The following is a 13,851-nucleotide window of genomic DNA, read 5'->3' as shown; positions in this document are numbered from 1 at the left end:
TGTGATCCTCCTCGCCGGCTGCCTCCCGCTCTCCAGCGCTGCCTTCCTGAATGGCTGGCTGCGTCCGGCCCTGGACCTGGCCCCCCGATACCAGCGCGCCTTGATCGCCGCCGGCAGCCTCGCCCCGCGCCCTGCTCGGCTCACCGCGCTCCCCTCAATCCCGAGCCCAGCGAGGGCTCCCGCCGGGACAGCGGCGGCGGCGCCGGCGGCCCGGACTCGGGCTCGCGCTCCGGCTGCGGCCCCGACTCCTGCTCGGACTCCGGCCCGGGCCCCAGCTCCTCCAGCGGCGCTCGCCGCTGCAGCTGAGGCGGCGGCTCCAGCGGCGCCTGCAGCCGAGACCTCCGCCGCCGCCGCCGCCGCCCTCGCCGGCTTCCTCTATGTCGGCTCAGCCGGCGCGCAGCGCGTAGCCCGAGCGGCGGGCGGGCGGGCGGGCGCCCGGCGCGGGTGAGCGAGTGTGTGTGCGAGTGTGAGTGTGCGCGGGGGTGCCGGCGAGGCGGAGGGCGAGTGTGTGCGCGCGCCGTGGCCCATGCCCGCCGCCCCCGGCGCTGCGCCCCGCGCCGCTCCCGGCTGCCGCCTGTGCCATTTCTGATTTTGCAACTTGGGGAAGAAGAAAAAAGCGAGAGAAGGGAGCTTGCTCGCTGGGGGGGGGTGGGGAGGGGGGGAAGGAGAGCGTGGCCCCCAGGATCGGAGCGCGGGGGAGCGGGCAAGGGGAGCAGGGGTGTTGGGGGAGCCTGAGAGCCTGGGGGCTGCAAAAGAGAGAAAGAAAACAGCAGGAACCACAACAAAACGCCAGCAGGGCGGGCGGGCGCGCAGCAGCAGCGGGGCGGCCGAGGCAGTAGCGGCGGCGGCGGCGGCGGCGGCGGCGGCGGCAGCGGCAGCGGCCGGTCCCCGGCTCGGGCTCGGCTCCCGCGACCCCGGGGCGCCCGGCGGGCCCCCCGCCCTCCCCTCCCCTTCCCTTCCCTTCCTCCCAGCGCGCCCGCGCGCCCCGCGGCCCTCGGCGAGCAGCTCGGCTCCCCCCCAGCGCTCCCCGGGCCCAAAGATATGGCAATGGTAGTTAGCAGCTGGCGAGATCCGCAGGACGACGTGGCCGGGGGCAACCCCGGCGGCCCCAACCCCGCAGCGCAGGCGGCCCGCGGCGGCGGCGGCGGCGCCGGCGAGCAGCAGCAGCAGGCGGGCTCGGGCGCGCCGCACACGCCGCAGACCCCGGGCCAGCCTGGAGCGCCCGCCACCCCCGGCACGGCAGGGGACAAGGGCCAGGGCCCGCCCGGCTCGGGCCAGAGCCAGCAGCACATCGAGTGCGTGGTGTGCGGGGACAAGTCGAGCGGCAAACACTACGGCCAATTCACCTGCGAAGGCTGCAAAAGTTTCTTCAAGAGGAGCGTCCGCAGGAACTTAACTTACACATGCCGTGCCAACAGGAACTGTCCCATCGACCAGCACCACCGCAACCAGTGCCAATACTGCCGCCTCAAGAAGTGCCTCAAAGTGGGCATGAGGCGGGAAGGTGAATATTTCTTCTCTGCTTCTCTCCCTGAGCTTCGCCCGCCTCCCCGGCCCTCTTTCTTTCTCTCTTGTGGGGGTGGGTGCCGTATGGGGCTGGGGCTCCTGCGGTCTTGGGCCGTCCCAGCTTCCCCTGTCCCCGCTGCCTTCCTCCCCCGGCGTCCCCCCCCCCCAAGCTCGCTGCCGCTGCCTCCCCCTCCCGGCCTGCGCTCCTCTCCCCGGCTCCTCCACCCCGCCCGCTGCCTGCTCAGGATTGTGTCCCTGGGATCGTGAGCTGTGGCTTCAAATCCCCTTCCTTCCTCTGTCTTGGATGTGCTCGGTGTGTGTCTCTTTTCTGCGTGTGCGTCAGGATGCTTGGGGCTGTGCTGGCATGAAGTTGGGGAGGGGTGCTTATTTCCCCCAGAAAACTCTGTTTCTGTGTTTTTTCATTCCACTTTCCCCTCCACCTCTTCTTACCCTTTTTTTAAAATGGGGGAAGGCTGGGTACTGGAGTAGCCTGAACCACAGATTCATTGCTGCATCATCCTTTTGGAAGCTTAGCTTGGAAAAAAAGGAGTGAGATTTATTGCACTTGTAGGTCTAATTAGGGGGGAAGGGGGGGCTTCTGGACTGTTCACTGGTTCCTTCTCCTCTTCAGCGAGCTGGGGCCGCCTCCTCCAGAGCTGTGGCCTTGTTTTCACCCCTCTACTTTGAAAGGAAAGTTTGTGACTGAACTGTGCTTTCATAGTTGTGTCATTTTTTTTAAAGCATGATACTCGTTTTATTTCTTCATCAAACTCCACCCTCTGCTTAAATACTGCATACAAATTACAATTTACAACGGCATTTACCGATCCTTCTGATTTGGCTATAATGCACAGACTGCAGCTGGCATGAGCTTCCACATCATTTAATCCCTGTGTTGTATGGGTTTGGTGTCTTTTAACACAACTTTTGATGTTGTATTTAGATATGCTTCATGTTCATGTGGCAAGAGATGCAGTACTTTTCTTATAAATATATTTAGCCATTTACAGTTAAAGTTTATCTCCTGACAATCATTAAAGATGTCTTATAGTCAAATTAGCAAACCAGTCAATTTTGCGGAATGCAGATTACCCCTTCTTGTAATTGACTTTAAAATGATATTTTATATGCCACAAGAAAAGAAATTGAATTCCTTCAGATCTCAGGGAGCAGGCAAATATGACGACTTCATTTCTAGCTCCAGGGAGATTTTGTAGGCATCTGGAAAAAAAAAAAAAAAACTTTGAATTGTGCTCTCATTTAATTGAAAAATAACTGCCAAGTTCAAAACTATAATTAGAAAAAAAGTATTCTAGCTGTTATGTTTTAAGAGCTTAAATTGCACTGGGGCTTGCATTAAAATTAGAATCAAAGCAAACTTAAGAAAATAGTGCACAACCTGAAATAAGACAGCTACGTGTACATGGACATATCTATATTAATTTGTTGGGGGGAGAGTTCAGTAGTCCTAACTTTTCCTAAAGTTGTCTTTGTTTACATGGCAATTTAAAATGCTGGCACTGTTGAAGTAAAACATACACATTAAAAAAAAAAAAACTTTGGTCAGCTTTAAGAACTCAAAGCATGCTTACGTTTTGCATTCAGATGGTTAATGAATCCAGTGTTTTTGCAGTTGCAAGCTCGTGCATTCACTGGGCAAAAGCTGGCTGCAGGTTGCAGTGGCACCGCGCAGGACAGACATTAATTATATTTCCCACTTTTTTCAATAATGTTTGGCTACTGTAAGTTCAACTCTTTTCTTGAAATTTTTCAATTTTCTGTTGCTTTTAACAGTGAGAACTCAGTGTGGTGTGATGGGGAGGTGGGGATAGGGGAGGGGTGCAGGATACTTGTTTTCTGTTCAAAAGTTGTAAGTGGTTAGTAGGGTATGTAACTTGGAACTATTTTAAGGATAGTTCTATAGCATTTTTAGAGAATATGGAAACATTTTGAGCAAAACGCTGCTTGCTTGCAAATGAAGAGGCAGCTAGGCATTTACCTAGAATCACAAGCTTTCTCTGGTTTCGCCTGGTTGTTTTTGTTTTCTTTTGTTTTGTTTTAACCCTGATTTGTTTCATTCTGGAGGGGTGAGTGGGATTTCATTAATCTGTGTGTTACTCCCTGGTGGTGGAGGGGTTGGGTGGCACTTTCTTGCCCATGTCGGGCTGGGGGCCTTGAAGTCAGGCCTAGTTCTGGCAGGGCTAGGGTGGCCAGGGGCGCCGGCGATGGCTGGGCACATGGAGCCGCGGAGCTGGAGGGCCTCACCCCAGATTTCCCCCCAGGGTGGGCTGCGAGTGAGAGCGAGCACGAGAGAAGATGCGGTGGCTGCGGGAAGAGCCTCCGCATTGTGTCGGGTGCTCTGCGGGCGCGGCGGTGTTCGCAAGCCCCCTGGATGCACATTGCCTCTTTTCTCTCTTTCTTTTTGTCAGCGGTTCAGCGAGGAAGAATGCCTCCAACCCAACCCAATCCAGGCCAGTACGCACTCACCAACGGGGACCCCCTCAACGGCCACTGCTACCTGTCCGGCTACATCTCGCTGCTGCTGCGCGCGGAGCCCTACCCCACGTCGCGCTACGGCAGCCAATGCATGCAGCCCAACAACATCATGGGCATCGAGAACATCTGCGAGCTGGCCGCGCGCCTGCTCTTCAGCGCCGTCGAGTGGGCCCGCAACATCCCCTTCTTCCCGGATCTGCAGATCACCGACCAGGTGTCCCTGCTTCGCCTCACCTGGAGCGAGCTGTTCGTGCTCAACGCGGCCCAGTGCTCCATGCCGCTGCACGTGGCGCCGCTGCTGGCCGCCGCCGGCCTGCACGCCTCGCCCATGTCCGCAGACCGCGTCGTGGCCTTCATGGACCACATCCGCATCTTCCAGGAGCAGGTGGAGAAGCTCAAGGCGCTGCACGTCGACTCGGCCGAGTACAGCTGCCTCAAAGCCATCGTGCTGTTCACGTCAGGTGAGGCTGCGCTCGCTGGGAGGGCAGGCCGCGCCGGGAGCGACCGCAGGCCCCGCTGCGCCTGGGCCCGGCCTCCTGCGCCCCGCCGCGCCGCCGCCCCGGCCGGCCCTCGCCGGCCCTCGGGCCTGGCCGACCCCGCGGCCCCCGCGCAGGGCCGCGGCCGGCGGCGCCGCTGCCATCTTGGGAGCGCGGCCGTGCGGGAGCCGGGCCGGCGCGGATGCGGGCGGCGGGCGGCCCGGCCTGGCGACCTGGCCCCCGCGCGGGGCCGCGGCGGCGGGCGCGCGTCTGCTGGGGGCGGAGGCGGTGCGATGGATCCGTCTGGCTGCTCGCGTGTGCGGTGTGTATGTGTGTGCGGTGTGCGTGTGCGTGTGTGTGTGCCAGAGCTTAGCGTTTCTGTGGGAGGAGAGGGAAGGAAGAGAACGTGGGAATGTGGCTTTCTCCTCTGTGTGGCACGCTCCCTGGATGAGTTTCCCGACACAGAGAGACACACAGAGAGGTGGAAAGAGAAGAATACGCGCAAATAAATCATAAATAATCCCGCTTTATTGCTGCCTGATTTTCCCTTATCGGAAACCATTCATGTTTGCAGTTGCCGAGGTTATTGAGGGTCGTAAAAAATGGATTCGATCTAAACAAGAAAGATAAAAAACAAAAGCAATACGGTAGAACCCGCAAGTATGGGAGGATTCCCGCCCCGGAGATAAATCTCATAGCCATGCAAAACATACGAACATTGAAAATTTAACAGAGTGCCTTAAAAATATCAAATTAAATGTAGGCGGTGGTAACATGCATGTTAACAATTTCTCTTGTGATAGATGGTTCAAATTAACTTCCAGGAAAGTGCATTAATGTTGCCTTTGAAGGCTCTGGTCTGAGCCTCTGAGAACACTGCTCGCCTTTTATTATTGTAACCTGCAAGAGGGAAACATATAAACACCCGGGACAGCAGGTAATGGGGGGAAATATAAACAAAGCCGGAAAGGAGGCTGGTGGGGAACAGGGCTGCTCAGACTGGGTCCTGGGCCTTGCCCACTGTGAGTTGGGTTAGCTGCAGTTTTACCACCATTATTGGCACTATTGTTTTTAACTCCTCCATTCAGAGAACAAATAAACCATCCTAATAAATCTATCCTAGAGCCAGGACCTCCAAAGGCCAAATTAAAACCATTCTTGAGCAGAGATGGCAAAACCCCTTTCCCAAGGCCTCGTTGAACAGTAAGCAGTGGTATAATCTATCAATATTTCTTGGCTTTCATGCGTGAAGAATCGTATTTACATTGTATTGAAATGACTCTTAAATTTGCACAATATTGTAATGTAGCAAATGTAGTATTAATATCGATCGGAACAGCGGATAATTTATTTAGACAAGAGCGTCTCATTTGTATGCAGGGTGGCCAGAGCCGTGGACTTGGACTGCCCCCCTTTTACTTTCAGTGCAAATGCAGGTCTGCTAGTGGGAGAGGGAGTTATTCTTTGCAAGAGGATAAAGTGTGAACCTTAAAACAAATGGAAGATTTATTGAATAGCCTCCTCGGTGTTTGAATGCATTTTATCTTAATAAGTCTTCTTGATGGAAACGTGTTTTTCAAAAGTGACAAAGAGCCTGGGAAGCAGCGACTGGGCTGCTTTAGCTCTGGCAGGCCTGGGGCCTGGCTGGCTCTCCACTACCCGGCTCTTTAGCCAAATTAATCAGGAAGCAAGCCAGTGTCAGGGAAGCTGGGGTTTTAAAATCTCATCCAGTGAGGTGTCTTGAAGCAGAAATGTGACTTGGAGCTGGACAGAGGTCTTCTCAAGAAAGGTCTCCCCTCACTTTTCCTTGTCCCCCCTAAGGTTCTTTGAACCCCCTTGACTTTTCTGATCTCATGTCCTTTCCCAGAGAGAGCCGAGGACTGTGCGGGCTGCAGGGAAGACTGTGGAATTATTCATGCTTTTCTTTCAACTTTCCATCCTAAAACATCCCTGTGAAAAGTGTTCCTTTAAAAAAAAGTTTTCCCAAAGAAGTTTCTTGAACCAAGTCTTCAAGGTGCAAGGGAGGCCGAGAAGTGAACAATAACATTATTTTGTTGGGAAATTGCAAGCAGAATATCTGAAAATGGAAATAGAGCTGTCAGTAGTAATTCACCCCCCTCCTCCATACAACACATTTCCACTTTTGACTAAACTTGTTTTGATTGCTAGCCAGAAGGGAATTCATGGGAAGCCTTCTCAAAGTCATCCAACTTTTAAGCAAACTTTGAATGATGGAAAAGACAGTTTTAGACATATTGTCCAATGAGGTTTGTTCCAGCTAAGTATTTGAAGCTGGCACGGGGGTTCCCTGTGGTGGTTTTCACATTTGGCCTCCGGATGGTATGTTTAATCCTTAATATTCTGGACAGCATCCAAGGACTAGGTCGTGACCTGAACTTACTTTTTTAAAAAATTCATTAATTCATACACCTAAATATTCCCTCAAATAAACGAGACCTTCGCTGAAAGGAGCCATCTAGTTAACATAAATACAATAAATCCATTTTCAGCACAATAATAACTTTGATTTCTCGTTATGGCAGCTGATTACATCTATATTTCCTGAACACTAAACTCTTCTGAATGCACAACATGAAATACATTCTCTGCACTACAAAGGCTAAGTCAGGAGGGCCTGAGCAGTAATGGTTGTTTATTTACATAATTTCTTTCCCATATACTGTAGAAGAAATATTGAGGGTTCCCACATTGACACTACCATATAAAAAGCAAGACGTGGATTTTGCACATTCCGCCTCCTTTTCTGATCTGGAGTATAACTCTTGGAGTATAAATATGTACTGCTCACCTAGCTTTGCTAAACAACCACCCAGTCGATCTGAGAGCTCACACTGTCTGTCCACAGTTGGGGGAATCCTGTTGCAGGAATATCCAGAGTGGGAATGAATATCTGGAGTGGGAAGCCAGGCCAGAACTAGGGCTCCTGCCGGAGGTAGGCCACAGGCGTGGCCGGCTGGCACCTGGCAGCCGGGCCCAGCTACAGGCATTCTGCCTTCAAAGGAGGAAAGAAATCAAAACAGCCAGCACAAGGGCCCAAGCTCACCTTTCCTGGGCTTCTCTCCCTTTGAGCGGTCTAGCTGGGAGAAGGGTAGTGACCTTGCACTCTGAGGGTCCTAATCATAAATATCACATAAATATTTTACAGACCTGAGGGGATGCCACATGGGTCTTTAAAAAAATCTGCTGGGATATCAGTGGGTCCTTTTCATTTTGCATTGTCTGAGACTGAAAGGGATCTTGTGGCATAATGGGCAGATAATGTATGTAAAGCAAGATATGTGTAAATATGAGTCTGCATGGTGGCCATTCAGTGGAGCCAGGTTAGCACGCAGGGCCAAGGGCAGACCTCAGGGTCCCCTCTCTAAGCAGCAGAGCCCCAAAGTGCTCCTGCCCTCATCCTGCTAGCCATAAAATCTCACTAGCCTCTCAAGTCAGGCCAATGTGGATGCACCCAAGCGCTGGCTGGAGTAATTAGACATCTGAGAGCCACCCAGTCTGGATCTGGGGTCAAAGGGGAATTGCCTCAGAAGTTCTTGAATTATCACTAGTTTTATTTGTATTTTTGCTCAAGGCCATAGCCTTGTAGATGAAGGTGTTAGAATGCTTTGTAAATCACAGTTCTTGAAATATAAAGACATAAAGCTCAGAAACTCAGCAGACACAGGTTTCACTTTGAATCATTTGCTATGTCTTCTTAGGGTCACACTTGCCCATTCACAATTATATAATGTCCTTTTGGGGGCATTGCCATGCATGAATTTCTTCCCAGATCTATATATTAGCAAACTCTGCCTTTGATCTCTAGTCAACCTCCTGACTGGCTAAGGGTTCCTCTGTGATCTTCCTTTTTTAAAAATATTTATTATTAATATAAGAAACAACATGGGTGTTTGAACTAGGAGAGGAAGCCTTCACTTCGTTCCTCTGATTCCACCTGCCCCTCCATTTGCTTGCCTCTAGTTAGTTGATATAGTATAAATTGCTTGAAATATTGAAATCTGAAATATTGAAACTGTCTTAAAATATTTTTAGGAGACCAAGAAGAGCCTTGGTTGATGTGAGATAAACACACAGGTTTTGAGTTGCTGTCATTGTGTGTAGGTGCCTTTTTCTGCCTTAGTCCTGCCATAGGAAGCCTATATCCCCAAATCCCCCCTCAACTGCCCCCCTCCCAGTTCTGAAGCAGCAGCAGCAGCTGCCTCTAGCCCAGCTTTGTGTCTGATTGCTGAAGATGTCTCCTTTCTGCAGCCTGGAGTAACTGAGCCATATTCCTCCTGATTATTATACAGCTTACAGAGATGTGACCAATTTTCAATTACTTGATCTGAGGCACAGATAGAAGTGTACACCCTCACCAAGGATTTGCTGCAGAGTTCCTGCTTGCATAGATAGTGGATCTCAATCCTATATTGCTAAAGCATGGGCTTGATCTGATTCCAGGCACTGCCAGCCCACGATTCCCTATTTCCTCCCATGTATTTGTTCACTACACAATCTACGCTCTCCTTGAGGCTTCTGGTTGGGCTCGTTTGGGTTTGAGAAGGGGACTCCACAAAGCCTTTAAGAACTGCCTCCAGGCTGCATATTTCTTCAGGGCTCCTGATCACCCCGAAATCAGGGGCAAAAGGGGCAAAAGTCCTCCCTTTAATGAGCACAGCGGAAGGATGCTCCCCCGCAGGCAGAGGACAGGTTGCTCCGCACAGCGAACATGGCTCCAGCATCGTGCATTATTTAATCCAAAGGTGAAAGAGGAAAAACAAAGGGACTAGAGACGTTGCTGCCTCTGCATGTGTGTGTTCCTCTCTCCGACTCCCCTAGGCTTGGTGGGGGTTTGATTTATTTTATTTGTATTGAGGGCTGGGGGCAGGGAATGGTGAAAGAGGAGTGGGGAGGCATGGAAGCGAGAATTTTTCATTTTCCTTATATTTCTTTTTTTTTCCTTTCTCCTTAAAAAAAATTTTTTTTGATGGCTTGTTTTTCGTGCCTTTGCTGTTGGCTGACCTAACCGTGTGCCCCCTCCCCTTGTCTCTCCTTCCTGTGGCTGCTCGGGCAGATGCCTGTGGCCTGTCGGATGCCGCCCACATCGAGAGCCTGCAGGAGAAGTCGCAGTGCGCGCTGGAGGAGTATGTGAGGAGCCAGTACCCTAACCAGCCCAGCCGCTTCGGCAAACTGCTACTGCGACTGCCCTCGCTGCGCACCGTGTCCTCTTCGGTCATCGAGCAGCTCTTCTTCGTCCGTTTGGTAGGTAAAACCCCCATCGAAACTCTCATCCGCGATATGTTACTGTCTGGGAGCAGCTTCAACTGGCCTTACATGTCCATCCAGTGCTCCTAGACCTTGGGCGCTTCCCACCTGCCCCCGCCCCCCTAGAGACTCAGAGGACCTGCGGGGGCCATGGACTCCAAAGCCTCCGGGACAGCAGGCGGCTGATGCAGGGTGCGGCAGGCCAGGCAGGCCTGGCAGGGGGGAGGAGGGCCGGGACGACAGGAGCAGCTCACCCTGCAGAAATGCAACCTGAGCTGCAAACCAGGAGAAAAAGAGATTCTTTTAGGATCAGATCTGTGAACACATTGGAAAGGAAAGAAAGAGGACCTTGTGTCTGCTGAGAAAAAGAAAAAAAATTTTGGAAGAGAGGACCATGATAATTTTAATAAAACAGAAGGAGACTAACGGACCTTCCAGGATTTATTGTGGACTGATGTGGATATATTCTGTACAGAAAACAACACACATGGAAGTGGACTGAATCCTATGTAGAAACACACACACACACCCCCAAACATTGTTATTCATTTTGTAAAATACTAGTCTTTATTTTCATTTTTTGTAAAATTTAAACATCGTATGCACATAAAAAAGGAAACAAGAATTAGGGGAAAATAACATTTTCCAAATAATTATAAAAAATTGTCCTGTGTCTATGTATCTATATCTGTTTTGTATTTTTTTCTGGTTCCAAACCAGATTTCCTGTGATTCTATACTAATAATTTTTGATATAACCCTTTGCTTCTTATAATGAGTGCGATATATGTTGTCGAGGCTGTTCTTCAAGAATTAAAATTGAAGTGAAAATTTAAACAAAAATAAAAGAATTTAGCAAAACCCACGTGTTTGGTTGCTTGACGGACATCATGAGTGCAAGAGAACCTTCCAATTAATTTCCACTCCAATTATTGTTAGAATGGGGGGACTAGGGGGGAATCTTTTAAGATCCATTACCAAGTTGGCTAGATTTATTTCCTAAAACCAAGCCACTGCCTTGGTTTGTAAATGCGGAGGGCCAGGCTTTGCGTGGGCCGGGGTTGGCGGGGAGGGCAGGGCGCCTCGGTTGCCGGCAGCCGCAGTTGTGGCCTTGTGGGTGGTAGGTGGCCGGCACACAGCTGGGCCCAAGGCTGGGGCAGACGGCTGAGCGCGGGGGCCGGGTCTCGGGGCGCCGCCTGCTTCAGTGACTGCAGGGGGGAACTTGCCTAGCTAGAGTGGATGAGAGGCACGAGCGCTGGACGTCGGGGTCACCGGAGGGAGACGCCTCTGCACCGCGCTCCTGTGATTGGAGGATCCGGCCTCTCCCCAGCTCTGGGAGACAGCTGGGGCCTCAGCGCTGGGAACCCTGGCTTTGCTCCCCATTATGGTCCACTGAAGAGCTGGCTATGGTTTGCCCTTCACTCCAGATGAAGGGCCCTGGAGCTCTACTGGGCGGATGGACGGGCCCCACCCTGGCACTTAGGGGTGTGGACCTGGAACCTGGGAGTCAGGAAGCTAGGCTGGAGCAGCTTCTTTCCAGAAGCGGCGTTTGGGCCCTAGTGGCCCTTTCAGGGCAGAAACCGCCCGCTGAGGCCTCTTCTTGAATCTTCGTGGGGGGAGGGGGGGGCTGCTCTCTGTAACAGCTTTCGGAGCATGAATGTTTTATAGGATCCGAGTCAGCGCTGCTAGAACACATACTGCCAAGGGAGCTTTTCCTTAACGTATTAATAAAGCCAGATCTTTTAAAATAACACCTCTCACCTCCTCCCCTCACCCAGCCCCCAAACAGGCCCGGTTGAGGCAAGAGCTTCACTTTCAGAAGTCATTGGCCAAGTTTTGCTTTTAATTTGCTGTCTAGAAGTCGCCAGCCCCCCCGCCCCTCCCCCGCTTTAAAAATGCATTAACATGCTCCTATACTCCAACCAGCTTGAAGTTTTAATATTCTGGGTGCAGCGCAGCCTGGGCGATGCCATGCTCTCTGTGGAGAAGCCCCTGTAAGCCCACGATCTGTAGCGGCCTGCCTGGAGACGGGCCTGAGCCCTAGGTGGCGAGGCGCATAGGGTGAGTGGGGTGTTGAGCCCCTCCTGCCCTCCCAAGGATCCGACTCTGCCCTGGGCCTGGTCCTTTGCACCACACCCAGGAGCAATGTCCTTGAACTCAGGCTGACTTCGCTGCAAGTTGGGCCCCCAAGACAGGAGGGGCGTGGGGAGAGCTCATATTTAACCCACGACAGTGTGCCAGGAAGTCTCAGGGAGCACTCCCGGGCTGCCCAATCGGTAGCGGAATGTGGGGACTGGGGCAGGATGGGCTGCTGCCCCAGCAGGGAGTGGGAGGGGAGCCGAGCTGCCACCCAGTGCTCACCGATCTTTCCTGCCTTTCTGGAAATGAGATGTAAATATATTCATTACAGTGTGATCCCTCTCATGAAAACAGATAAACATTTTTGTAGGCCTGAAACGTATTTTTCAATTAATTTCACTATGGACGCCCAAGCACAAGGTGCCCTGTGTGGGGACTGGCCCGGAAGGCCTGGGATGTATGAGGCCCTTGCCCTGGTGTCCAGAGGTGACAGTGGTAACTTGGCTCTTGCCCGACGGGGCCCAGAGTGTTGCCCTCGGCCTGGGGAATCCCCGCGACCTGTCTCAGCCTGGGCCCAAGCCCAGGGCTGACCAGTACAGCATAGGAAGAAAAGCAGGCTTTACTGTGGCCTCCCAGACACCCTCGCAGGCTGAGTCTAGGGACCTGGAGGCCCTGGGGTAGAGCCAAAGGGAGGAGCAAGGCAGTCTGGGGGCCGCAGGCAGTGGCTTTCACCTCTGCTGTCTCCTTGGTGGCCAAGCCTGCATTACACACAGAGAGACAGTACTCTTCCAAGGTTTCTGTGTGTCTCAACCAGAGAGACACAGCATTTTGGGGACTCAGGGGCCCTGAGGGCGCCCCCGCAGGGCAGGACAGGACAGGCTGCCCGCCTCCCAAAGCCCCAGATCTGCTCACGCTAAAAGAAGGTTTAAGAGCTGAGACGGCAGCAGCTGAGCCACGGGATGAGCATGAACAACCAGGAGGCGTCCTCACTGCTCCCCGCGATCTGCAGGCTGCCCGGGCTGGGCTGACCGGTGGCCGCGGCCCCGGGCTTCCTCGCAGCGCCCAGGAGCAGCCCTAGTAGTGGCCGGGCTGCCCCACTCAGTGTCCTGTGCCTCCTGAGTCTCTGGGCAGAAGGCGACATGGAGCAGGTGGCAGTCTCCTCTGCCTGGGTGGCCGCCCGGAAGCCCCTGAAGAGCGAGCCTGCCTTCGAGCCAAGCTCCAGGGGGAGCCGTGCAGGCAGGTGTAGGCCAGACAGTCGTCTTGGGGGTGCAGCCCCGCCTTGGCCTGCCGGGCCGTGGCAGCCCTAAGGAGTCAGGAGTGGGCCTGGGCTAACTGGGCGGGGTGGCACCGCCGGCGTGCCCAGGGCCGGAGGAAAGACATTCGAACAGTCGGAGAGCGGCCCACACAAGGTGACTTCCCTCTCGAAATTACCTGTGACATATGAAAGGCAAACGTTCCCATTTCTAACCCAAACCCTTGCTGGGTGACTGAGAACTTTAGGGGCTTTGAAGTTGGTTTAAACTACTTTAGCCTCAAGCTTTGCTGGAAACATCAAAAAGGCCATCTCGGGACGTGCTCTCCTCCCGGAATCTCGAGGGAATGAGGCTATGCCTCGTCCACCGCCAGGGGACAGGGACGGGCACAAGCGAGTTAAAATGTGACCTTTGTCCCCCACCCCAATCTGCGACCAGGCCTGGCAGAAGCCCAGGAGTGGGAATGGGCATCCCTCCTGCCGTGAGAACAACCTTGGGCCTCCCGGCCCCTGCCCCTCAAGCTGGTTCAGGCTGGCGAGTTCTGGCAGCAGCAAAAGGTCTCAACCCCTCCTGAAGGCCCAGCCACCCAGCTCTGCGCTAAGAGGTCTTGGGGATCTGGAGCCCCCCTTGATCCAAGCCCATCTGAGCTCCTCTGTTTGGAGCTTGCAAAAAGTTTATTTTTTAAAAAATCCTCCTTCTCCTCCTCTGCTCATGGACAGTCCTTGTATCTCCTACAGTGGCAGAATCACCTCCCGTGAGCTCCGGGAGGTGCTTACC

General features: G+C 53.2%; 1 protein-coding gene across 1 annotated transcript; it reads left to right on the top strand.

Annotated features, from left to right (window-relative positions):
- The first annotated feature begins 969 nt into the window (after positions 1 to 969).
- NR2F1 (nuclear receptor subfamily 2 group F member 1) lies at positions 970 to 10,592 on the top strand. The gene is made up of 3 exons (XM_004420369.2): positions 970 to 1,504; positions 3,936 to 4,463; positions 9,553 to 10,592. Exons 1-3 carry the CDS (start codon positions 1,042 to 1,044, stop codon positions 9,831 to 9,833), a joined length of 1,272 nt encoding a protein of 423 aa, XP_004420426.2. The 5' UTR covers positions 970 to 1,041; the 3' UTR covers positions 9,834 to 10,592.
- The last annotated feature ends 3,259 nt before the right edge of the window (positions 10,593 to 13,851 follow it).

Source organism: Ceratotherium simum, chromosome 4 (genome assembly GCF_057802395.1).
Source record: "Ceratotherium simum simum isolate JZ-2026a chromosome 4, ASM5780239v1, whole genome shotgun sequence".
Classification (NCBI taxonomy): domain Eukaryota; kingdom Metazoa; phylum Chordata; class Mammalia; order Perissodactyla; family Rhinocerotidae; genus Ceratotherium; species Ceratotherium simum.
This window is presented reverse-complemented; position numbering and strand designations above follow the sequence as displayed.